We start from the raw sequence: 26,899 nt of genomic DNA, 5'->3' as shown, positions 1-26,899 counted from the left end.
CACACACACACACAAAGACCTTGTCACTCAAGCAAACAGGCTATGTGATCCGACACAAGATGGAGGGTGCTTACGTAACACTTGATTCATTTCAAAGGTGTAATTGGATGTCTGTTTGGGTCGGGTAAGAAGGGGCTCTCGGCACTGGCAGTATCAAAGCTGACATCCATCAAAGTCTGCCAAAATAACACAAAGTTATTTCAGGATGGATAAAAACAACACACACACACAAAAATATCCAAACCTGATATTCATGTATTTTACAAAAAAAAAAAACAGATCTGCTGTACGTATATCTACGGATACATGCTCTGTAACGTCCAGAATACTGCTTTCTATCATAAATGCAAATAAGAAAAAAGGAAAAATATATTTTTCTTCACATTATAATTCCTCAAAATAAATTGCTTTCAGAGGGAACAAGCACATTAATTCAGAAAGATGTATTAATTCAAAATAGATGCTAATTTTTAAAGTGGTTTGTCTTCACAATAATAAAAAAAAAGTTACAGTTCCTTCATCCAGTCTAAACGTAATGATCGTCTCCTTATTTTATGCTGCAGGCAGCCAGAGATACAACGTAACAAGACAGCTTTATGTATACAAGATGTAAACATTAGTCCAAAAGGCTTCGTGTACAACGCTTTCACCACAAAAAAGTTGCATAAAGGCACAGCTGTGGTCACACGGCACGATGGCGGCGGCGGACCACTTACTGTGGAGAGAGAAAGCTTTATGTCTACCACAGACTCTAAATGGCTCTTTAAATGTATGAAAGCACAGAAGTGAAGTTTATATATAATGTTGCAGCCGTCCATCTTGTGCATCCTGAGAGGAAACATAGGCAGGCGAGGGGGAATGTTTTAAGTGTGACAACAGGATGAGACTGACGGCACCAGATAATTCTGTGTAGCAAACCATCTGGAAGCTCAGGTGAGGAATCCACCGTCATTATGAATGTACCTGCTTATAATAAGTGGACAGTATTTAATAAGCAGCAGGAAGGCGATACAATAACTTGCTGCTAAACTATGAACTGTTCATCAGTTCTCTTGTATAAATGTATTTATCCATTAGTGGTTTATTTCTGCTCGGCAGTCAGATAATGTAGGTCACCCAAATTGGACTTGATATAGTAATCATTCTAAACTAATACAGTCTCATTAGACTCACACTGGAATAGGAGCAGTGCAATTTTTTTTTCCTTCCTTTCACGCTGCCAGACTTTATTCTTTGATATTAATAAATCCCACACAAAAGTTTTCTTCAAAAAATATTCCTGGAGAATGTGTTGTGTCTGACACACACACACACACACACACACACACACACACACTCGTGTTTTTTTCATGAATCTGCAGGAACGTTAGGTGGGGCGTCTTTGTTTGTGCGTACATGAGGTGCCTGGAGTTGGTGCAGATCAAGGCAGTGGTTATTATTTTATCCATAGTGTTTCTTAGGGGTTTCCATATGTTGAGATTTTAGGGTCTTGTAGTGCGGTCGGCCTTTTTTTAGCCGACTAGGAATGTAGAAACGAGAAGTTCTTGGCAGATGTGTGTTCCCAGCTCCACAGCTCTGGAGTTTAAAGTTCCTCAAAGAAGGCCACCCTGGACTTGGTGCTCTGTAGTGTGAGCTGTTAAAGAGATAACAAAGAGATGGCTTTTATATCAACAATACAGTGGGCTATATAACACTACAGCAGTCCTCCTGCCTGATTGAATCTTTCATTCAGCGTGAATTTTAACTTTAACAGACCAAGATGAACACGAAGTCTCTAGCTGCCACTGGCCCCTTTTCATGCAGTGGTGAGGAGTTGGCAGTGCACCTGCAACCATGAGCTGTGCAATATGGCAATATGTGCAATAACTGTTAATATGTATACTGTTTTTTTTATTCTATTCTATTCTATATTTTATTGGTAGTCTATTTTATCATGTATATATCTTCCTTAACTTATCCTTTGCTGTCTGTATCTGCTGTTGCAAAAATGCAATTTCCCCATTGTGGGACTAATAAAGGTTTTCTTAATCTTAATCTTAATCTTAATCTTAATACCAATGTTTTAACTGAGCTATTCAGGTCATTTCTTAGGGTGAAAGTACGTCACACTAACACAACGCTCTGTTTTCCAGTAAGACACTGGCAATAAAAATGTAGCTCATTTAAAATGAGTCACATTCAATCCCGTTTGTTGTTCACTGTGTACGCTGCTTCCAGTATCTTAACCAACGATGACAAAAAGTAATTTCCTGGAAAAGTGATAAAAAAACGTTGATGACTCATCCTGCACTCTGGATCCAATCAAACATTCATCAAACCGTTATATCCCATCCCTCCTCCTCGTGTGTCATCCTTACCAGCAGAACTACATCAGCAGACCTAAGCTACACTGATCCTAGAACACTACACTAGAACGTTAGTACATCTTACACTGCTCAGGATTACACTTTCCAAACTGCAGACAATCAAACAAATGGGGAGAACAGCAGAGGATCAATGCCAGCCAGTGTTAATTGTTCCTCTCTGCAGGTTTAAATGAGCTAGTGATGGATTAAGTTGGGCCACTGGCTACAATTTAACCCTTTCAGGACAGTGACTCATCTGGTACAGCATAAGAGCAAAGTTTTCCCTCTCTTTTCAACATCTGTAGGGTGGAAGCGAATTAAAGCAGCTACCAGAGTAAATATTAGACCAAGGATGAAGGAGGACAGTTTGAAAAATCCAGAGGAATGTGCTGATTGAAGGACTTAAGCAAAATCCAAATAGATAATGTGTGGGAGAGGGATGGATTTACAGCATCACCTTCTATTGTCCCTGCTGACAGGCACGCCTGAACTACACTGTGTGTTTATTCATGTCTAACTCTCCAGCGCTGCACTCCTCCCTGCCTACAGCCTCCAGGCTGGAATAAGCGAAGACACTTTATTCAAAGTCCCAGGTATTAATGTTTGTGAATGGCACAGCAGCGAGCTCTTTCCAAAGAGGAAATACCTGCTGCATGTTCAGTGACCCCTGCTTTGTGTATCACTTCACTCGGTCTGAATGGGCCGCCGTTTCAAAAACAGCTTTTCCTCTCTTAAAACTGACACAGCCTCCCTGCTCTTGTGTTGTGATTCAATTGTTGAGAGTGAGCTCTTCTGACAGGTCCAGTACAAACACAAAACTTGTGGCCTCGTAGCAGCGCGAAGGCGTTGGCCCGTGTTAAGAGAGCGTTCATTAATCATGCAGAAGTGCAGAGGGGAAAACTTTGCCCGGGGTTACAGCTTGTCCCAACGCTTCTGGTTTAGAGATTTAGGCTTTGCTCCTCCTACTGTTTCCAGTCGGCTTCACAGTGCATTCTCAACACTTCACCGTGACCCAGCCTCGGCCATGCCGCATGCCCCAGGCCCTTCACTCACTAATAAGATAAACGTCGACCGCCTCTGGTTCAATTAAACCAACACTTTTAACTTTGCTCCTTCTCCTCTTACACACCAGAGGTGCCTCCATCAATCCAAATGACTAATCACCAACCAAAAATCAATTAGTGCTCCCTTAACAGGTATATTTTACACCGGAGGACTAAAAAGAGAAGGGGGTGGGCTTTGCTGTTACACAACGTTCAGGGAACACAGCTCAAACTTTTATGTGATACTTTTATTGAAATTAGGGAAATACTGGTGTGAGAAGATAAAGGAGAATGAGTCTAATCTGCCAGTTCATCAGAGGACAGTGTAAATGGAAACTACTTTTTATAACAACGCCATTGACTTTGACCAATCAATTATGAAACAAACCCTAAAGCTGGAAGAGTCTGCCACTTCTGCTGTTAGCTCATATCATCTCCAAACCAGGCACCACCAGACAAGATATGGTCTTCTGATGGAGCTGACGTAGGAGTCTCACAGAAACACAGATTTCTCTCTCCCCTGTTGCTTTAATGCTTTTAAAGCCAGTAATCACTGAGCACATTTAGAGGTCGTAGTAAAAAAAAAAAAAAAAAAAAGTATGATCACTCCCTCTGTCCCTGCGGGCACCATCAAAGAAGAAAGTCGAGGTTGAAAAATGAACTCGGGGCCAAGGGGAGGCGGCTGCTATTAAGCGTGTGCTGAGAATCAATACCCTGCCTTAAAAATAATATGATGGGGAGGCATGTGTGTTGTACGAGAGAGGATTCTCAAATTTTGATAGACAGTTATCCCTGGAAAGCTGCTGTAAGATCAGATTAAGACCCAATTTACACTTCAGCAGCTCGTGTGGATAAAGCTGATCAGACAGCAGATGAAATGCAGAAATACTTGTAACCAGGCGCTGGCTGTAAATAAAGACGGACACGCGTAGGCTTTTCTGAAGCTCAATGCTGGGGCTCCACTCGTTGCCATCCTGGCTGCTGTGTACGGTGTAGATGTGTTAAGAGTGTGTGTTTATGCACCTGGCGCTGCCATTCAAGCTGCCGAGCTGGCAGAGTAGATTTACCTTTTTAAAGTTGCTGTGCTTGCTGGTCCCCTGCTCTGTGTTCTGGTTGTGAATGATGTCTAGAGGAGTCTCCCTCTCTTTCAGCTTGAGGCTTTCAATCTCCGTCTTCAGCTCGTTCAGCTGCTCTTGCAGGTGCTTGCTCTTCTCCATGTACTCGACCCTGAACATGGAGAAACAACAGGCTCAGCTTAAAGCTTATGCACATATTTTGGTCTGAAATCCTGTTATAATGAAATAAATCGCTTGCTTTGAGTTTCATAAACATATCAATTAGCTGTTGTCCTGCAGTCTTGCTGCTCATTTGCATTTGATTTTACAAAACTTCATACTTTTTTTTAATGTGCTTCTTTCTTGAGAGCTACTGAAATAAAACACTTTTTGAAACTGATACCGAGGTGATGCCTAATGCCTCCTTCTTAATGAAATTCAAACTGCATCAAGATATATTGTACTTTTTTTTAATTATTTCTTTCTAATGAATAACAAATAACCAGGCAGAATTACAGAACCAAAAAGATTGTGTGTAAACCAAGCAGGAGCTCAGAGGGGTGGGATTTTTGCTACTCACTTTTCCTTCTCTATCTCCATGGAGAGGCGTTTCATGTCAGTATCTTTAAAGTCGAAGCTGAGGTTCTCCCTGCTGAAGCTCAGGTCTTGAGGCATGCTGTCAGGCGGCAGTCCCGGGGACTAGAAGAGATGAGACAGAAGCAAGAGATGTAAATAAATATTCAGGGGGGGCAAGAAAATCAAAAGGTAGATAGCAATTTGCAAGATGTCATCAAGGAAAATACAGCATAGTGTAGAACATGTGGAAAAACATATGTCACTCAAAGGAAGATGGGGCCAAAAAGAGACCATGACCATGTGTATTTTTTCTTTCAGATCCTAACCAGATGTCTCAAATGCATTGGTCACATGCTTCCACAGGAGTCTGCCAGACCTAATAATACACAATATAAATGTAAAACCATCCTTCATCATGTGAATATAAACTAAACAGTGGATACAGTCCACATACACATGGTCTAGCAGAGCACAGAGGGCAGTCTGACCGCAGCTGAGCACAATGGGAATACTGTTTGATTGTGTAGCAGTGTGTTTATGTGTGTGTGTGTGTGTGTGTGTAGTCTTCTTCCCTTAGAGCTGATAAGTTCCGGTGTGCATCAGTGCACATATGTGTTTAGATGATTCATTCATAAGCTGATAGGAGTGTAGTATTCTACCAATGGCCAGCGTCTCCATGTGCATGTGTACAGGGAGATTGAATGTGCAATGTGTGGGTTTTTTAGCATGTTGGGAGCTCTTGCGTAGGCTGCCTACGCAAGAGGCTGGACTTATGCAAGTATCTCCTGTTTAGTGCGGCTTTGCAGGGCTACAATCCCATGTGTCAAAGAGTGCATATGTGTGTGTGTGTGTGTGTGTTATTTGGAGTTAAGATAATACTGTAAAAGCCTATACAGTGGGGTTCCAGCAGCAGCAGCAGCAGCAGCTCTGCCTCCAAGTGGCCAGTAGTTTTTCTTATATGTACATATACATGTATATGCCATTGTGTATTGTCTGATGGCTTTCAACAGTATAGATTTTATGCCTTTTTAGTTGGTTATTTTTAAAGATATTTAGTAAAATATATCCAAAAATTACGGATTTTTAAACAAAAGAAGCTATTTGGTTTATCTACTATACTATCCTTAAAATGCTATTTAGTGCTTTATGTATGTGCCTTGTTTTTACATGAACATTCCCACCCCACTTTGTTTGTGTACAACATGAACAACCAACATGTGTTATAAGTATTTGTGAGCGTGCTCCAGGTCAGTTACCGTATAGACAGCCTTGCTGGTAATCTCCAGCAGCTTGTGCTTTGCCCTTCGTTCTGAATCCCTGGCCTCCTGCAGGTCCTGCTTCAGCTGCTCAGCCTCCTTGGCCCTGAGGGACGAACGGACAGACATGGACACTTTCTATGTTAACTAGAAAGAAATGATGAAAATGAATACTAGATTATCTCACATAATTTTTATGCCACGACAATCATTTCTAACTGTATTATTTCACCATCGTTATGTGCACGCGATTACATGTCTTTTGATTGTGTTCCTGAACACTCAGCAGTTTCTCGCTGATGTGGGGGAGCCGTGAGCCTCGAGGGTTTGAGTGGACGGAGTCATTTACGTGTTGAGTGCTGCAGGTTTAAATTTTCTCCGTTGCAGAAAAGTCCTCATCCAGAATGTGCAGTAACTGTAAAGTGGTTAATGGCGCCTATTTGAAATGATTGCCTACTAAATTGTGAAGTAGAGCCTGTGAAGTGATATTCTCAGTGTTTGTACTGTTTTATTATGAAAATGAATTGATTGGCATCTATCAAGCTTTAACAGAGAATCACTGAAGTCCCAATCTCTTTATCCACCTGACCTCCAAAGAAGTAAAAAGTCAAGAGTAGATCTGCCACTTAGTTTGATTGATGTGATCTGCTTCAGGAAGTTTAAAAAAAAAAAAGAAAAAGAAAATGACACCGCTTGCAGTTCAGTGTGTATTAAAAGAGACTATTTAAACAGGGACTCCCACCTTCAATCGATGCTACTGCTATCAATTAACTAGCGCAAATTAACTGCTGTGCCTCGGACCGAGAGGGAGGGCGGCGGAACGAAAGCTTTTTCCTCCCTTTTTTCCTCTGTGGGCAGCAAAGTGGCTGTAACCTGCTTTCAGCTACAGTGCAAGAACAAAGCCTTTGAAATCAAATGATTTTAAACAAGTTAGACATTCTAGCAGTTTACCTAGCGCTACAGTACACGGTGCATATCAACAGACATCTGTGCTGCTGAGCCAACCGGTGTGCAGCAGCCCATTTGTGCACCTTGACGTTAAACAGCATAGTATCTCAAACAGCATCTGCAAGCTGAGAGGTTATTTAGGAACTTATGTTTTGATTCCTCTGAAGGAAAGCATCTTCTGTTTTGAAGCATACACATTTCAAATAAAGGAAAAAAGTCAGGAAGAAGTAGGAAGAAGTTATTTAAAGATCTAAAAATGAAACAAAGTGCATGAGTGTGAGTGAGTGCATATATGTGAGATGAATACAGAAAGAGAATAGAGAGAGTATGGAAGAGAAGCTGCTTGCTGAGGTAAAGCTAAAGAGACGTACTGTACAGGTTGCTGGTGGGTGAAATAATAAAGTTGAGTGCTGCCAGAGGCTGCAGAGACTGAACAAAGAGCAAACATTTTTTAAAATAAATAAATAAGTAAACAGTGTGATACTGTGATCAAAGACAGCTGACTGAATTTTCCACAGTAGGAGCAGTGACTTTGTAGAAATAAGCCAGGGCTGTGCACGTGTGTCATCAGTGTGCTCCAGTACATAAACAAATAGGACACATCATGCTTACATTAGTTTTTGTTTTTTTTATCAGGTCAAAATTTGTGATAATAATAATAATAAGGTCAGGTCGGTAGTGTTTTTTTTTTATTTGGGTGTCATTCAGTTCTTTTTTCCCCCACCTCCTCTCTGATTCCTCTGCCATCTTGAGGGCTAGCATCTCTGCCTCGAGCATCTTCTGTTCCATCAGCCGCCGCTCCTCCTGGCTACGGATGGCCGTCACTTTGATGCGCTGCATCTCGGTCTCAGCCTCAGCAGCTTTCTGGGCCAGCAACTTGGCCTCCTCCTCTGCGATCTGGGCCTTTTCAGCCAGCAGGTCTGCCGTCTGCTCCGAACGCAGCTGGAGAGGAACAGGAAGAGGGAGAGGGACAAAGTGCAAACACAAGTAGCAGGAAAGACACAAAAAAAGTTAGAAAATAGCCCAAACAAAGACAGATGGGAGTGACACATGAAAGCATGTACAAAGAAAGAGAAAGAAGAAGAAAGTGAGGGGGCTTGATGCAGATGGTAAAGCTCATTTGGAGCTCATTTTGAAAACTGATTTTGTCTTGAAGCCTGGCCTGCACTGTATGTGACCTAGCCAACACAATGGTGCATTCCAGATTCAGCTAACTGACTGAATCTTACCAGTGCGTCGTTGGCCATGTGAGCCTCGTCCTGCAGCTGAATTAGCCTCCTCTCCAGCTCGTCCCTTGCTCTCTCTGCCTCCTCCCGCAGCTGCTTTTCCCTTTGCAGACGCTGCCTTTCCACCTGAAACACATGGATATTAAAGTGTGGCTGTTAGTACAATGAAATATAATATAAATGGACAAAATGCATTTAGTGTATTTTCATTGAGGTGGAAAAGTTGATGTAAGCACATCAATAACCAAAAATGCATAATGTATGAATGGTGTATGTGCAAGTGTGTGTATCACACAAGCATTCATTACATGAAAGCAATATGTCCAATGGTGGTAAACCAAATAACTACTGCTAGCTACTATTTATCTCAATGTGTGGCCAGCTCTAATATTTGCATAACAGTGGAGGATGGAATCGTGCACACATTTGCATTTTCTCTGCAGATTTACTGAAGATCTGCTTAAAATATGCATTTAGATTTGTATTGAAATTTTCCTACTGACAAGTTCAACCCATGCTTTTCACTGTGGTTTCTCCATTATTATCAGTACCTGTTTTCTGGCCCTCTCTTCTCTGGCCTGAGTCTTCATCTGCTGTACTTCAAGTGAGTCCACCCGGCGCCGCCGCATAAACAGGTCATGGTTTCCTATGCAAAGCTGGAGGATCTACACAAGAGAATCAACCCAAGGATAGATGCTAACGTTAAGCATCCAAATTGATGGAATATTTGATCCTCAGCTAAAGCAATTTTAACAATCTGAGCTGAACTCACCAGCTTGTTGACTCTTAGCCGTGAAGAGTTGAACTTGAAAACATTGGTTTTCTTGTCCAGAGGTTTGATGGTGAACTAAAGATAAGGGAAACAAAGCCTGTGATGTCACATCTGTAAAGAAGCGAGTCTAATGATATTCAAATATATATATATATATATATGTTCAATGAGATAAAAAATAATCATCTTAAACACCGTCACACTCATTTTTTTTATCTTTACCTTCAGCAGCAGATCCTCTTACCTCCTTGTCGCTATAGGAGATGTTGCGAATCTCGTTCCAGGGAAAGGAGCACTTGGGTGTCAGCTTATTGTCTGGCTCGTAGATATGCAGCCCCAGGGCGTCCACTCCCAGAAGAAGATCTGTTCCCTTTTTATTCTAAACCACATCAGCAGAGTAAACAAAGCTATTCCACTACCTCCCAGTCAACATTCATTCCTACCTGCGTTTGACAAAAGTGGCACGGCAGTGGCTCTGTTTGCCAAAACAATTTGTCGGAAGCAGGGATATGAAGTCTGTGCTTGTTTACTTGGAAAAAAGTAATGGAACGGTAAATTACTTAAGCTGAGGTTGACTTTCTGGTGGCATCTTAAAATATCTTGACTTTTTAGTAAACACGTTCATTGTTACAGGCTTATTTTTGTTATGACTCACTTAAAAAAAATCCTATGCAGAGCCTCAAATTGGTTTAAGGCTGGTGTTCCCACTATGATTTCATAACATGGTGAAAATGACACACCTCCTAATCTCTCATATTGGCTTACTTTGTATAGATACAGCGAAGCAACGTTGGCTCACCCTGATTAAGAAGTAATTGACGCCATACATGTCCAGGTCCTGAGCTATTTTTAAATACTCCATCTCAGCTTCATCCCTGGTTCAAAGACAGACGGAGGGGGAAAAAAGAGATTGAGAGGGATCCAAGGGAAAGGAGAGAAGAGGGAGAGAAGGGTGGGAGGAGAGGAGGTGCAGAAGTGGAGAGGGGGGGGGGGAAGACATCAGACCTTGTTTCCTCTGCTTTTGTTGTGTAGCATCTGTCGTGCTGTGTGATCTCTAAAAACTCTTGCGAGGGTGAAAGCATAAGCACAGTACTGACACACAACACAAGTATGACTCCCTAACAGGCTTTAAATGTCATGCTTGATGGAAAACAACACTCCAAGTCTCTATACTGTGTACAGTTCTTCCGTCTTCACCTACTGCGGCATTGTTAGCAGATTGAATTTCAGAGTGAACTCAGCAAAAAAAAAAACATTAGCATACTTTGACGGGCGAGGAGAAATCAGGACATTCTGGTGCCTGCACTTTTAATGACTAGCTGTTTGATATGGGTGGTTGGAAAATTGATGATTTAAGCTTCATTAAAGTTTTACCAGCCAAGATAGCAATATGCCAAGTAAACAAATCTGAACTAGGTTGGACACCAAGCACATTCTGACTTGGATTGGAAAAAGGATTGATGTTGTGTAAGTGCAGAGCAATAATGATATGCAGATGCACATGGAGTCAGATACTTTGATGGGATGATAATAAATTTTGAATCCTGTTCTAAAAAGAATATGGACGTGGTCTTGTTTTATTCCATTACTGTTTGGGTTGTTCCTCCTGTTTTAATTTAAAGTCAAGTTGTCTTATGTGTCTTTGTTACCTCCACTGTGATTACCTGCACCCGCCCCGATTGTTTTCACCTGTGTCTTGTTAACCCTTGTGTATTTAAGTCTTGTGCTCCCCCTTGTCTGCAGAGTTATTCTTAAGGTTTCTGTTCAGTTTTCGGCTCTTTGTTTGACTTCTCTGGGTGTTTGCGTTTAGATTTTTAATCCCTTTAATTCCAAAGCTTTATCTTTAGCTCATGGGTCCTTCCTTAACTGACAGCCTAACACCAACTGGTAAATTAATTCTGGGTTCTGGCTTGGTTTACTCATGGACAGATACTTAAACTCCTCCTTGACTAGAAACAAAAGAAGCCATGCCCACATATTTCTGCCATCCAGTTGCACACTCTTGGCTTACAACCCCTCCACATGAATGCTAAAGGCATCCAGATCAGTTTGTACTGTGGCCTAAAGATATTGTCCTTAAAATGCATGAATCCGACCTGGAGATGAGCTGCAGCCCCGGCACTAGCTTCCTGATTAGCATCAGTGGCTCAGTTATTACTTTTTAAGTGCTATGGTTTCTGATTTTTTGAACTCACTTTCCAGCTCAAAGCTCCCCACCCACAGAGCTTAAAGACGCTCCACATCTCACATCTCATCTCTTGCTCTGGATCCATTTTCAACTCAGTTTAGTGGCAAGTGCCGACTACTAAATTTCACTCAATTTTATCTTTATTAAAGCAAATATATGATTTTCAGTCATATGAATTTTGATTGTGATTACTTGTTACTTGTTAATTTATAAGCTGTGGACATAGTGCTGACACATTCATGGTCAACAGTGGATGTAGTATACTGTGAATCTATGAATCCCTTTTCCTTTAGGAAAAAAAATGCATTTCATCTGGTTTTAAAGTAGTCTCCTACATAAAACATTTCTTGTGATGCCAACTTCTTTTGAGCACATCCTATGTGAACTCAGAAGTGAATTTGTGCTGATGACTGTAGAACTCTCCAGCAGCCCAGTTCAGTGCCGCAGTCTTTACCTCGTCCTGCCCCTGTGCTCTGCGTAGCACGCCGTGATCCTCTCCTCCCACATTTCTGCAGTCATCTGGTACAAGTTAATCACCTGAAATGGAGACACAGATATCCATACTGATTACGACCATGCAGTGACACCTACAGTGCAAGATAATAAGACATGCCAACATCTTCTGTCACTGAATGACAATGAGTCAGCCAGCTGTCACTCACCCTCTTTGGCAACAGCTCCTCCTCAGCCAGGAAGCCAGGTTTATGGACATTGGGGTCGTAGTCTCCGTACTGTAAAATAGAGCAGAAGTGCCAAAATGATTAAAATCTCTCCAAACTAATGGCCACTATCCACGTTCCAGCCAATAACGGCCCAGACAATGCCTCTCCTGGGAGGTGTTCATGAGATGAAACCATAGTGCTTCTAAGAAAAAGGAGAGTGAATGGAGGCTGGTCTGTCTGCCGGTCATTAATGTGCACTGCACGCCCTGCGGCCCAGTTGTTAGGAGACGGTGTAAATGATGCCATTAAAGATATCTCTGGGACATCTCATTTCATCATTCAGCTGGGGTACAAATGATAACATGCTTGTTTGAGGAGGGATATCGACGGATTAGGTGTGACTCAGTGACAGAGGGATTTTCCTGTGGGCTACTGCAACACTGGAGGAATGATTTGAATTCTACATGTAGCCACGGTAAAGAGCGGGCTACGACTGCAGATTTATGTAAGCAGGTTAAGTGAACGTTTATATCTTTGCATTACTATGCTGTGCATGTGTTACAATAGAGATTACTTTTTAATAACGGACTTCAGCCTGTTTGCACGTAATAAATCAAAATCCTTTAAATGCAGCTCAGCCTATAATTAGGTAAATAACTAATAGTGGTGTTTTGTTGTGCTCATAGTATTTAGACGTTCATTATGTGGATTACTTGGATTTTATTACTGTGCACACCAGCCGAATTTAATAATCTCACACAGACTGCAAAGCCTGACGACACTAGTGTAGTGCCAAACAAAGTGGAGACGCCAGGGGCCATCGGTGATATATAGACTTATAAAGGTACTATGACACCATCGGGCATCAGCTCAGAAGGTAGCATTTTGCTAGTGGCAATGCTCTTGATACTTCCTGGTTACTTACCTTTCTTCTCCCCATTTCAAACACATCTGAACTAACAGCAATTGATCGCTCCATGTCAATATTTTCAGTTAACAACTATCACCAGCAGCTCAACAGTGACCACAGATGAAAGGCTGTATTATAGTTCAATAGAGCTGCTACTGAATGGGCTCCTGGAACTGGAATGTATTTCTCACACAGTCCACTTTGAAGAAAATCAATTTACAGTACAATAGTGACGAACACAGGGTTCTCATAGCTGGAAGTGCGCTTTGACCAATGAAATAAATTATTATTCTGTGTGGGTCTGTGGGGATCGCTGATGGTTGGCACACAACACAAAGTCATTTCTGATTTTATATCTCTACACAAATGATTTCCAACTTTTCCAATACTTTTGACTGAATTGATGCCTCACCAGCTACTGTATGTTTCCATCCTCCATGTCTTATTGTCCCTCATGCTAATGCTGGCTCATTCAAACTGTGGTGACCATCAATATTATGACAGGCAGGACAGGAGAGTGAAGCAGGATTTGCATATTCTCAAGTCAAAGCTGAGCTGACGGAGAGAACTGAAAAAACCTTCAGATGGCCCGGACTGAACCTGGAAAAATGCAGCTCAGCTTAGCTGTTCACCTGCATTGGAGTTCATCACTTTGTAAATAAAAATAAAAACTGCCACAGCCTGGAGTTTAGCTACAGTACAAGTCTTGATTCCAACACTATGATTCCCACCTGCACCATTCACGCCTGTTAGTTTGTCACAGCTGGACACGCATCTCCACGCCACACACAGCTGAGAGGAGACAACCTCGCTCTCGGCTCAACCTCTGCGCAAAGTGACTCCCCCTGCATTTTTCCAGAGAGGCTGTTTCTTGAAATTCCCTGTCAACACCTCCCTGTAGCTCTGCACCCGCACAGAATACAAAGCAGGAGGCACTGAAAACCTCTGAAAACCCACAGGCTCACAGAGCAGACACATAGAGTCAGGTGTTAAAAAAACGACAGGAAAATTGGTTGTTGTTGACATATTTGGACAAGAAAAGATTTGATTCTCTTTGAAGCAGTTCCAACACATAAAGTTAATGAACAGACATTTTTCCCCTTTATTCATGGAAATAAATGAGAAAATTCAATATTTCTCTATGATAAAACAGGCACAGGAGGATTTTCCTGTGTGCTTAAAACCAATACTTGGGAAGGTCCACTTCCAGTTCAGTTTAACTTTTGGACAGATGGCCTCACATTTTCTTCAAGTACTCTTTGATTTGCTGCATAAATCATAAATCAGTGACTGTAAGCTGTCCCTGAGGCAGCAGAGCAGACACACACACACACCATAACATCTCCAGCAGCAAAGGCTCTTCCTCTTATTATGCATGTTAAATCTGTGAAATCTCTCAACAGTTGCAAGAATACCTGCAGACGAAGGGATGAAATCACAGGGTTCTCTGCTCTTGGTTCAATTATCTGGGATGGAAAGTCACAGTCGCCTGAAATCTGCACCAGTTGACGATGATTTCCCTTAAATGTTGCAAAGAATTTGGTTTAAATCCGTTGCCAAACTTTGTATTTAAGGACTAAAAGAGCTCTATAGATCTCAACAATATGAAGCCACAGGCTCATGTTTCAACTCTTAACTTATGGGCATACTAATTGTATGATTGTTTTATTAATGACTTGTGTTTTGTATGGTTAAAGTCCTTTAACCTGACTGTATTTACATTAGTCTGTGTCATGTATCCATGCACACAATAGTAAGGTAATCAGTAAAGCCTTTGAGCACACACAAATTCCTTCACTATAACTATCCACCTATTATCCCCTCTATTGATTCACTCGTTGCAACTCATACAAGGTAATGGTAGCTTTTATAGCTTCCTGCTGTGCCTGTTGTAAATTATACAGCACTTTCTCCTCAGCCAGGAAACTGATTACACACACACACGGATTCTGTGTGAGACTCTCCGTACCTGAACAGAGCTGTGATTCACGTTATGAAAGAATTCTCTTTTAAACATTAAAGCCATCTTGGAATATGTCTTTACTCTCCTCTTATTGCTATCTTCAGGTCCGCATAATCATGATTAAAGATGAGCCAGTGCACTAAAGTAGACCCCACTGTGTGATATACTCCACTTCACTGGCTGCACGGTGGTTCTGCACAGAAACAGCTCATGATGAGAGAAAGAGAAAGGACAAAGTCTGCCAAAAACTCAGCAGCTGCATTACTAAACAAGTACCTGTCTACTTCATACAATGCCAATTTCACTCATACTGCCTCTAATCAAAGTGGACTGCTGATTAAATGGAAACAGATTGTGCTCCCATATTTTGTGCTGTTTCCAGATTGCGGGTGCTGACACCACAGAGCACAAGGTTCAAGCTGATTTGCTGATTTTTCTCGATCCACACAGTGTCTTCCAGCCTCTCTGTCTGTTAAATTGGCACAGGAAAGGCGAAGTCTCTGAGGACTGTCGGCCAAATCTTTAAAGGTAGAGCTCCAGCTTCACTAGACCCTGTCTGCCTGTCAAAATGCTGCAATCCAAGGCTCCCTATCTTTTTTCTTTTTTTTTTTTGGAGCGGTGGATTTCATAGATATAGGATCCTTCAACCAAAACGACTGCAATCGCTTGAGGTTTATTAAGGGAATTCTCTCCTGTGGAGTGATTTCCATAGACTACAGGTAACCTGATCCTTTTACCAATAAATCAAAAAAGTAGTGCCTTTCAAACTGAATAATGTGACTATAATGTGTAATGTTAGGTTAAAAAATGAAAACCTATACTATACCAGTTAATGCCAGTCATATATTTCATACTTAAAGCCATAGGAATAGAAGTGATTTGAAAACAACACCAAAAAAAACAGGTTGTACAATCTGATACCATATTAATGACAGAATAAAAATTCATATTTACTTAAGGAAACTGCAATGATTTGCATGATCTACTTTGCTTATGTCAACAAATCAGTAGCCATATGATGCAGTTTTTGATCCCATGCTTTGTATATTCAACCCATCCACCCAGTCACTAGTTCTGAACACAAAATGGTTAATCCATGATTCTCCTGCAGAGAGATTACAGAACAGTAAGAACAGAAAGTGACTTTCATTTCTGCTGCCTGCATATCTGTTGGGTGGCTGCTCAAGCAGTCAGATGCTGTGAAAGTGGAGGTGTTTAGTCTGCATTTTAAAGCAGTTAAGAGGACGAGCTTCTGGACGAGCTGGAAAACTCCTGGTTTGTACATTTAAAAGCATTTTATCCAAAGCCCTGTAGCACTTCATGAAAAAGTAAAAGAAGTAGAAATCAATACCAAAACCGTAGACTGAAAGTGCAACGCATGCTCTTCTGGTCCTTATCGGGACTCTGATAGCTGGATAGATATCTGGATCAGCTGTAGCTGATGTATGACTTTTCTGGGGGGAGGCCAGATGTAAGAAGATTATAAAAATCAAGGCCCTTGGGTGATAACGGTAGGCAGGTCTTTCTGTACTGTTTGGAAGGACACATTACAAAAAGGATGTACGAAAGAAATCACCTTGGCGTGAACAGCGTAGGAAGCCAGGAGCACCGACGCCTCAGGAGGACAGTGAATCTCTTCCTCAAGGATCTTCTTCTTCACCTGTGAAACACCAAATATATTCTCTTTTAGCTTTGAAGCAGTGCTAATTTTGCTACACACCTAAATATAAAAGCAATCCCCATTTACTGCTCACATTTTAAATGAACAAACATAACTTCGGAACAAACAATGCTACTAATATGCTGTACATTCTGCCAAATCAACATCTAACCTTTTAATACTGAAGCAGCACAAAAGACAATTCCACATAAGGCTGGGTTTAGAGAGGAAAGTTCCTACAGTTCAAATCAAGACAGCAAATCATTATCATATTGATTTCCATGAGACAAGCAAAATGACACCGAGACATGAAGGACCTCAATCAGATTTATAGGTGATCTAACTTGACTCGTGCATGAGGAGACAAGATGTGATACCTTAAAAAGGAGGGTGACAGCGCGGGTCAAACAATTTTCTGACAACTGAGCTGGTGACCACCAGAACTACACTCCCTTTATTCTACCTTATCCATATACAGCTATAAAGTATTCTTCACATACTGATTTTTGGTTGCCTGAAAAAAGTGCATCCCATGCAAACTGATGTGTTTTTGGAAACAGCATAAACTGTGCCAAATAAATACTGTAGGATGTAAATATCATATTCACATGGGGACCTATTAGACACCAAGGTAGGAACTATATGTGCATCTAAACTGGCAGAATTTCATATGATCATGAAGCTGCTCCAAGAATATCACTCTGCCGGTCCTAATTAAAGCAAAACACTCCCCATTTTTTATGATTTGTGTTACTTCTGCACTCTAAGGGAAGCTGTTTCTATGTGTGTGAATTTGAGAGTGACAAATTCAAGGTTAAAATCTACAGTTCATAGCTTGAGGAAAGGTGGTTGTTTACAAGTGTTGACTTCGCTGTCATGGATCACTGTAATAACATGAATTCTTAAAACGGGTTTCAATCCTCTGTAACAAGCTCCCACCAGATTAAAGTGCTGCTACCTGCCAGGTGTCACCACCCAAAACCCCATCACCCGTCAAACAAATTGAATCACAAAGTTGCAAGGGTACACACAGAGCCGCATCCTAAGGCGGGTCAAACGTGCCTTAGCTGTGGTTATATAAGGCAATTTAATGCTTCAAACCAGCCAGTCATGCTGTCTACTCTTGTTTTAAACCCACAAAGGTGTGGAGCCAGAGGTGACAGCTCCCTAATCGTGGCGAGCACTGAAGAGGCCGAGGCTGCAATCTGCTTCACAAATGAGACTATGTTGTAGCGAAGATTACAGGCTGATGTGACAAAGATGTACATGTGTCTGTTTGTGTACGTGGTCTAAAGTGTGTAAGCAGTGTGTCTACGAGTGTGTGTGTGTGTTTATATCCAGGTCGGTGATCATTTGTGATAAGCACTAATCCAGCTGTCATGCCTGTGACACTATCTGAGCAGAGGCCGCCTCCTGACATTACGGGAATTAATGAGAGCGAGGTAATAAGAAGACAGACGATGCGAGGTACTACACATTGGTATTCTTCTCGTCGCTTGTAGATATGCACTACTTTAACTGTTGAGTAATTTACTGGCTGCAGTCTATTTTTAAACAAGGCTTCCCTCAGTAATAAATAACTACCTTTAAACAGATAAAGGATGCCAAGAGACATTTATACGCCACAAATAGTTAAGGACCTCTATCCAAATGTTGTGCACTGCAGTTATACAAAATATATAAAAGTACACCAGCACAATAGGCTGACTATGATTGGAGGACTATGGGGGGGACAAGCATCCCATAGAGAATATGTCATTAACTGGGCCAATAACTGAGCCCTTAAAGCCTAATTGGTAATTGATAAATGTGGCTGGTGGTATTGGAGGCTGAGAGCACAGTTACAAATCCCATTTCTTGCAAGGGGTATGGTGTGGCAGGCTCCACAGGAATTCCCCAGAGAGTATTAAGTGGATAGAAAGGGCAGCGGTAATATGTTGTGCATTGATTCCACATGGCTGCACACAATCAGACCGGGGACAATTGGGGGGGGGGGGGTGTACAACAGAGTGCCTTAGTCAAAACTTAAAGAGAAACTCAGATGTGTGCCCCCTTCTGGGGGATCCAGTGGCACCGGATCAGAACTGTTGTGAAGCCACTGACAGTACGTTAGCCAAATGCGGAGTGCGCAAGGGTAAAGAGGATGTGGTGTACTGTTGTAACACAGCTATCTTTAAAGGTAGGGTAGGAGATTTTGAAAACTCAGTGAGAGTCAGCCAGATTTGGAAAGTAAACACACGCCCCTTTTTCTCAGAGCTCACCCCGAAGCCACGCCTCCCAATCACATGGACGCGCATTACCTGGTCTGTGACTTCAGCCATCATGCACGTACCTCTCTGGTGCACGCAGAGCAGGAAGAGAGTGACAACCAGACAATACTCCGCGCAGGGTCCACCCGGAGGATTGGCTGATGTTTTTAGTGTTTTATAGCTTCCACAGATGATTCATATTCTTCATTTTAATGCGAAAACGAAGAATATGAATTGCTATCGGATTGTAAAGAGAAGTTACACTAATTTAACAAAAAGTGCATCAGAATGAAATCTCCTACCCTACCTTTAAAGTATAAAGTGGTAATAATCTTTTTGAATCTTTTTCTTAAAGCCTGAAACACAGCACACCTGTATAAAAGACGTCCTCTAGCCAGGCAGTAAGAGATGGATTCATTTAAAATGCATGTTGGAGTTCAGGTTTACCTGTAAGCCTGAAGCAATTTCAACTTCAAAAGCGGCAGAAAATATGTCACCAATTGAGTGTACAAAAAAATAGCATATAGCACCTTTATAGCATCATTCACACACACATATAGCATGACATAGAATGGCAGGGTAAGGAGAATAAAAACAGAGAATCATTTCTGAACAATTAGGTTTACATTTAAAGTGAGAAAACCTTGTATTACTGTTTAATATATTATGTACAGTTACCTGTAGAAAGAAGAGATGCTGTGTGATATCTTGCACTAGCTCCTCTTCAGCGTTTTCAGGGTAAAACTTGGCCAGAAAGTGAAAGGTGATTGGTTCCTCCTTTGGCACCTCCTGATCTAGAACCTGCAACAATGAACCAGAAAGGAAAATCAACATCGTCCACATGAGTAACTCGATTCCTTTCCTCATTCATTTATAATATTAACAGCTTATAACACATATAATACAAGAACCACCTTCTTTTCCATCTTCAGCCAAGCAACTGTGTCCTTGATGTTGTACTGGAGTCCAAAGAACCATGTCTCCCTTAGTCCAAGAGTCCGGCACACCAAGTCAAAAAGGTCTTTTCCTTTCCACTTCACCTGAGGAACAGATTAATAATGTTATTATTCAGAAATTATTTGTTACTAAAATGTGTTGAATTGAGTTCTTGTGCTGCAGTAAAGTGAAAATGAATTAACTCTAGGTTTACATTTTGAAAGCCCATATACGCTGGCCATATATAGGTGTCTAGTGAACCTTGACATACTGGTATTTCCATCAAGGACCTAAGCAGGGAACCGTATATACTCTCCCCATCCAGCTGAGAGCTATGAGGGAGACACATTGGGCGGACATATCCAATTTAAACGGCTTTCATCTCTGGCCTCTGAGGTAACACAGAGTGCAGGCTACTGTCAAATGCATTCAAGGTTGGTGTGGAAAACCTGGTTAAAAACGGCAAGAAATTAGGAATATAAGCTCCACCATGCCTCATGGACAGCAAACCTGGGACAATTTAAACATTCTTATGCAAGGCTGAATAAACATTTTGACCATATAATATGTCCAATCAATGTTAAATGCTATTTACTAAGCCTATAATTGATACAATCATCATCCAAGCACAGAAAACAGAGACCTGTAACTAACATTATGCTGCAGTGTGTAATTACCAACTGCAGACTTTGGTGGGGTCCCTCCCTTTTAAATACAGGCATGGCGTCTGCAAGTAATTTTGCCATATGACAAAAATATGGCATAATCCTGCCATATGACGGACTGGAAACACTTTTTTACTTTACTTTACTGGCAAATGCATTTCAGTAAGTCCCATACTGCAATCAGTGAGGCTACTAAAATATCATTGATTTCATTGCTGCATAAGACAAAGACACATTATAACAAGTATGCTGTTCTCTCTGTATTAAAGCATCTGCGGTGACTTGGTGTGTTCATTATTACTTGCTGCCATCTAGTGTCAAACAGTAAAAGAAAAATCATATGTATTTTAAGAAAAAACTAATAGCCTGCACAAATAGAAATTAAGTTGTCCTCATAGATCATTCCAAAATCAGACAATTGTAGTGCATGAGGGAAGAACTATATGCACACAAATGTAGACAAGGTATGGCACTTTCTATGGAAATAGAAAAGTGTGTAAACATACCTCACAGCTGAACTCCATGTCTGACTCCATCGTGCAGATCCTGACATTGAAGTTTCTTGCTTGTTTTCTCAACAGTGAGTTAAATCCCATTTTTGCTGCCAAAGCACTTGCCATGGTGTACAGGTAATAAGGTAACTAACAACTGAAATATTCCACCCTAGAGTTCCTACTTACAGTCAAGGCATTGTGTCCATCTTATTCTACACTATGGCGAAGACAACAGATGAATCATTTAGCATGGATAGTTATCAAAATATAAGCACAACTTTGCTTCAGCTCTCAGTGATAAGATGCTCTGGTCCTTTAAAATTTGCGTAAGCCTTTATGGACATGTCATTTGTTATTATTGTGTCCTTAATTAACAATGTGTGTTAGTTTCTCTTGTTAGACACAAAAGAAAAAGTTATTAAACACATGATAAGTACAGGGTAGTAGCTGCTAACGTTCGCTAAGTTAACTTTATATACAATAACGCGCTACATTCACACGTGTCTAGAGTCAAATCCGTCAACTCTCAAATTTACGCGTCCGATCAATTCTTTTTTTAATACATCTGCTCTATAAATGTATTTAGTAATATGTAAACTATGTAAATAACGAAGCGCTAGCTAACTGCTGCTAACTAGCTATCTTATCCTAAAAGCATTGCTGCGTTCAAGGAGCGTCACGAATATCGTAATAACACCGTAACACATATTTAATAATAATAATAACATTTTTAAGACAGATTAAATTATTATAGCTTAGTAAAAACAAGAATAGGGAGATGGGATGTTATAAAATAATAAAAATGTAAAAAATAAATCGTATGCCACTATTATATAATTCCCCCTAGCTTTGTTGTTTTGTGCCCATTTTTAGGTCATGTAATGACTAATATATGGATAATATTAAACCCTAATAAATGATTTATTAAAGAAAAGAAGTACCAAATTGTTTGAAAGCTGGCATTTGTTTTGGCCAGTGATATATTGCGTAAAAGTCTGTATGTTCCTGGGACTTTGAAGGCAACACCACTTCCTGTCTTCTTCTCACTGCACAGCCAATCACATTCGACTACCTTGCTAAGGCCCCGCCCTCAGCCCGGCCCCCTGCGCCATAAAGGGGCGGCGCCAAAGCAATGAGGTAATCGGGGTAAACAGTAAAGATGGCGACGTCTGTAGCCAGAGAGGGACAACCAAGTCTTAATGGGATTATTTCCGACTCCCAAACAAAAAGACTGACCGACCTGCCGACCGAGTTACTCGAACACATCCTGTGCTTCCCTGTCCTCAAACATGTCGACATTTGTAACGTTTCCTGCTGCTGCAAGCGGCTACACGACGTTTGCCATGGAAGGGGGAAGGTCTGGGGACACCAATACAAACTCAGGTGCTATGATTTTATTTGTGGCAAATCTGCGGGTTTATGACAAATGTACTTTATTTGCCGAGGGAAATACTCGTCCTCTTCTATTAATTACCTTGCTTTAGAGCCCTAAATAGCGAACGCCTACTTGAAGGTAGGCTCGTTTGATGAACAGGCAGCTGTCAGCCGTTGACATTCTGCTGATGCACCAAATTAACCACTACGACAGGCCGGTGTGTAGGTTCTCCTCTTGGGGGTGGATGCTTGTTTTAAATCATTTACTTATACGAATTCATATCGTATTCTGTGTGCAGAACACGCAAAACGAATTTGTGTGACCTTGAATGTTGTGTGTACTAGCCTGTGAACTGCAGAAGAGTGCAGCCCTTGGCAAAAGCAGAGCCCTCCTCCTGACTTACTTGGCTGTGAGCTCCACTCCTCTCCTCTTAGTAAAGACAAGAGGGGGAGAAAAAAAAGTCTGCATTCTCTGCTTGGAGCAATAGCAGGCTGCTAAACTGATTTTTGAGCATGCTCAGAAGTGCTGGTGACTTTACGTTGTTACTTCCTTTATCAACAGATGGCCAAGGCTGCAGAGGTTTTACCGTCAGAACGAGTGCTGCGACTGGCTCAGAGAGTACAAAACACGGCACCGAGTTGGTATACAAATACGAAGGACTGTGGAATCATTCTCAAAGAGATTCTTCACAGAGGTTGTAAGTAGTCAAGAATGCATATAGTCTTATTATATCTGCTGCAATCAGTGCAGTTGCATTAATTTTGAATGATTGAAATTAAAATCCTCATTGTGATCTGTGTGAGCTGTTCATGTTCCACACTAACCCAGAGATCTGTAACTCAGCCATGCGTTGGCCAGGTGTTGGGAGACAGCTTTGCAGAGATTGAGTCGCTTGGGATGCCGGAGCACTTCTGCGAAGATGAGCTCCTCTTCATTCTGAACTCTGACAAGAGGTGAGTGCGATGGTAAAACCACAGGGTAAAACCTCAGCGGTCACTTCTGCAATTAAAATGGGGGTTTAGGTGTTGATGTTAATCCTCTCGGAGACCTCTGTGATTATAAAAAGCCCTTGATGTGTTGTGTCCCTCCTGTGTTTTTGTTTTTACCTGTCATCAGGAAAAGTTTGACATTGAAGTACTATGCAAAGAAAATCCTTTACTTCCTGAGACAGCAGAACATCCTGAGGAGTCTGAAGACCTTTCTGGAGCGGCCCGCTGAGCAGCAGTCAGCTTTGGAAGGTGAGGGATCAGTGTAACATCACCTGTTATATTTATCTTCACTCGTTCTTACAGCATGGCTTTGCCCTTTAACTTACCTTGATGGTTGCACTTTGTTGTATGGACTTATCTGCCACTTTAGGGGCTGTACTGGTGGATCAGTATTGTAACCCTCTGGCTGACGTCACACTGGAAAACATATCAGTCCAGCTGGATGAGATCACAGAGAAAGTGAAGAAGATGCTGAGAATCAAGAACCCGTCTCACCCCAGCCTGTGGATCGCTCAGGGTGAGTTTTTTCATAGAACTTGGGAAGAAATGTTGCCATTTTCTCTTTCCTTCAGCAGTTTTTTTCCAATATTTATCAGCCCTGAATGCCTTAGGCTAATACTTGAGTCAATACAAGTAAATGTATTTGGCAGAGATGCCAGCTGTGCAGAATCTATATTTTTTCCCTTTAGGTAAACACCTGATGGAGCTTTATTTCTTGCGTGTGGTTTAGGTGACTGTCTGGTTGTGGAGGACTTTGAGCTCCAGAGGCAGGTGGTGTGTGCCCTAAATTCTGTCTTGTATGAGCAGCTTCAATACAAAGGCAATGAGTGTGACTACTACAACCCGCTCAACTCTTACATCCACCAGGTAGATCCCCCAGTTTCTCAATTCAGAAGCATTTATTTATCATTTTGGATTGTTTTTGCTCAAAGTCTTATTCATCATTTAGGTGCTACAACGCCACACAGGCATTCCCATCAGCCTCTCTGTTCTCTACATGACACTGGCACGGAAGCTGGGTGTTCGGCTGGAGCCTGTCAACTTTCCCAATCACTTTCTTCTGCGTTGGTGCCAGAAACCAAAGGGGTGTGGATTGAATTTATAATTATTTTAAAAATTTTAACATAATTTCTATATTAGAAATTAAATCATATTTATTTTCTAAATGGAGAACGCAGACCTTGTGACAGAGTTGACACTGATAACATTGTCACTATTTCTGCAGGAGTGAGGACATCTATGATTTTGTCTACATTGACGCCTTTGGTAAAGGCAAGCAGCTGACGGCAAAGGAGTGCGAGTACCTCATTGGCCACCAGGTGACGGCAGATTATTACAGTGCCATCAGCACCACAGAGGTGCTGCTCAGGATGGTGGGAAATCTGCTCAACATTGGCAAGAGGGGGTAAGAGACACTGAACACATGGCAGTCACTGAAGGCTCACCTCTATTTAATAGACTGCAGAGCGCAGATGGAGGTTTTACCCAAAGTAATACCGTGTTAGTCTAGCAAATTGCATTGTCATTAAAGAAGGGGAGAGAGAGCCACAGCATACATTTGGTGGTTGCTAAAATTAAATGAATACATTCATGCAATCTCCTATTAAAATTCCATTATCTGCACTGTGTGATTTCTTTCAGGGAGGGCAATGAGAAATCCTACCAGCTGCTAAGAGACTCGCTGGACCTCTACCTCACAATCAACCCCGATAATGTGCAATATTTGCTGCTGCAGGCACGTCTCTACTTCCACCTGGGAATCTGGCCAGAAAAGGTCAGGATATGCAATGTGTGGTTAAGAAATAACTCGAGTCCAGCCCACTTACATCAGTGTAATTAAACTGAAATTCTGCTGATGCTGTGTCTGCGCTCAGATACACTATGATTTTAATATTTCATTACATTCAGTCCAGTCAGTGTGAAGCAGTAACAACTGTGCTGGTCTTGTCTGGTGACAAATCATTGTGTTGAACTCAGAGGTCTTATTTCATCTTACCTCACTGTATGTACATGGTTACAGGTGCTAGACATCCTGCAGCACATCCAGGCACTGGATCCCTCTCAGCATGGGGCAGTGGGTTACTTGGTGCAGCACACACTGGAGCACATCCAGCACAAGAAACATCCAGTAACACCTGAAGTGAAGAAGCGCTGCGCTCCAGAACACCTGGAGGTCCAGTATTCCGTCGGCCTTATTATGAAACATAAGAGGTAGGTCACACTAGGATGTGGTTTTCCAGACATTTGTCCACTATTAAAGCACCTTGTTCCACCTTCTCCACCAGGTCAGGTTATAACTGTGTGATCTACGGCTGGGACCCCAAATGCACCATGAGCCAGGAGTGGATCACCACCATGAGGGTCCACCAGCTGTCCAATGGGGCGAACCAGCCTTTTTACAATGTCCTCGTGCAGGATGGAACATGCCGCTACGCAGCGCAGGGTAAGAATCCCAGCATGGTCCCTGAAAAATGGTCAAAAGACTCAAAAGCTCACATTTACTTTCATTTTTAAGGCAAATAAAGCTGAAATATTAAAATCTGCCACACCAATATTACATAGTACTCTTTATGTTGATGGTACCCTGTTGGAATGAGCTAAACATTAATGCTAAACCTATAAGGAACCTGACCAGAGAGGAAGTCTGCTAATGGCAGAGCACTAGGAAGTTGTTTGGCAGCCTAATGGAGAACGTCTGTGAACCATAGCTGCTGCAGCCTGATATTTATGTCTTTTAAAGAAAGCCTTTAATAGTATGAGTCACATATTCCACTGTTGCAGCACAGCTTTCATTGTTTGTACCTGTTATCTTTGCTCTGCCCACTGCTGTAGTGTTCACCTGCCGGCACTGGTCTCTACAGACTGTGAAATGGATGTGTATTGATTAAACGTTCAATACTCACATCTGCTGCCTTGCAGTAGCTCATAGGACATAAAGCTGCCATGTCAGAGTAAATCATATTTGACACTTTATTGATAAACCACTTTTTTTTTTTTTAATATCCGGGTATGCCTTCTTTTATTCCTCAGAGAACCTGGAGCCCCACTCAGCCCCACTGGAGATTGGTCACCCAGAGGTGGGTCGCTACTTCTCCGAGTTTGCCGACACCCACTACGTTGCCAATGAAGAACTGCAGACACGATACCCAGAGGACATGGGTGAGACCTCTGGGACGGTGCAGGAGCTCTATCATAGACTGACACCCGGCTCTGGGAACCAAGAGGAGGCTCCTGCCAGCGACCAAAACAGCCAACACGCCATGTCCATGTAGCAAGAACCTGCGTCCAGAAACCCGGACTAACCAACTACTGGTCACCCATTCTCAGTTCACAATCCACTCAGCTGTTGTTTTGTTGCAGATACACCAAGACTTAATCCAAGGGGACAGATTTTTATTTAAAAAAAAAAATAATATTGTTGTTGCTTTCACTCGCGTATCAAATACCACAGTGTATTTGCGAAAACAATAATGATTTCCTGTATGATGCTCGAAGACAAATTCAAATCCAAAAACAGAGCTGAGCTAAGAAAAAAAAAATTCAAACTCACGATGCCATGTAAGTATCCCCCCCTTATAAAAATAGAG

The 26,899-nt window shown here is 41.7% G+C and overlaps 2 protein-coding genes across 2 annotated transcripts; one reads left to right on the top strand and one right to left on the bottom strand.

The window, feature by feature from the left end:
* Positions 1–235: 235 nt before the first annotated feature.
* On the bottom strand, positions 236–21,591 carry LOC114441252 (merlin-like). The gene is made up of 16 exons (XM_028414061.1): positions 20,961–21,591; positions 19,768–19,893; positions 19,532–19,654; positions 16,521–16,604; positions 12,072–12,140; positions 11,864–11,946; positions 10,021–10,096; positions 9,466–9,600; positions 9,222–9,296; positions 9,001–9,114; positions 8,453–8,575; positions 7,948–8,165; positions 6,276–6,381; positions 5,024–5,142; positions 4,456–4,615; positions 236–1,633 (listed from the first exon to the last, which is right to left on the bottom strand). The coding sequence occupies exons 1-16, from the start codon at positions 21,072–21,074 to the stop codon at positions 1,583–1,585; spliced, it is 1,776 nt and encodes a 591-aa protein (XP_028269862.1). The 5' UTR covers positions 21,075–21,591; the 3' UTR covers positions 236–1,582.
* Positions 21,592–22,073: 482 nt separating this feature from the next.
* Positions 22,074–26,784, top strand: LOC114441361 (F-box only protein 21-like). Its single transcript, XM_028414250.1, has 12 exons — positions 22,074–22,331; positions 22,885–23,020; positions 23,167–23,276; positions 23,440–23,561; positions 23,683–23,829; positions 24,043–24,179; positions 24,262–24,398; positions 24,538–24,717; positions 24,954–25,086; positions 25,333–25,523; positions 25,598–25,755; positions 26,343–26,784. The coding sequence occupies exons 1-12, from the start codon at positions 22,108–22,110 to the stop codon at positions 26,582–26,584; spliced, it is 1,917 nt and encodes a 638-aa protein (XP_028270051.1). The 5' UTR covers positions 22,074–22,107; the 3' UTR covers positions 26,585–26,784.
* The last annotated feature ends 115 nt before the right edge of the window (positions 26,785–26,899 follow it).

Source organism: Parambassis ranga, chromosome 9, assembly GCF_900634625.1.
Source record: "Parambassis ranga chromosome 9, fParRan2.1, whole genome shotgun sequence".
Classification (NCBI taxonomy): Eukaryota; Metazoa; Chordata; class Actinopteri; family Ambassidae; genus Parambassis; species Parambassis ranga.
The sequence above is the reverse complement of the archived record's forward strand: the minus strand, read 5'-3'. Positions and strand labels throughout refer to the sequence as shown.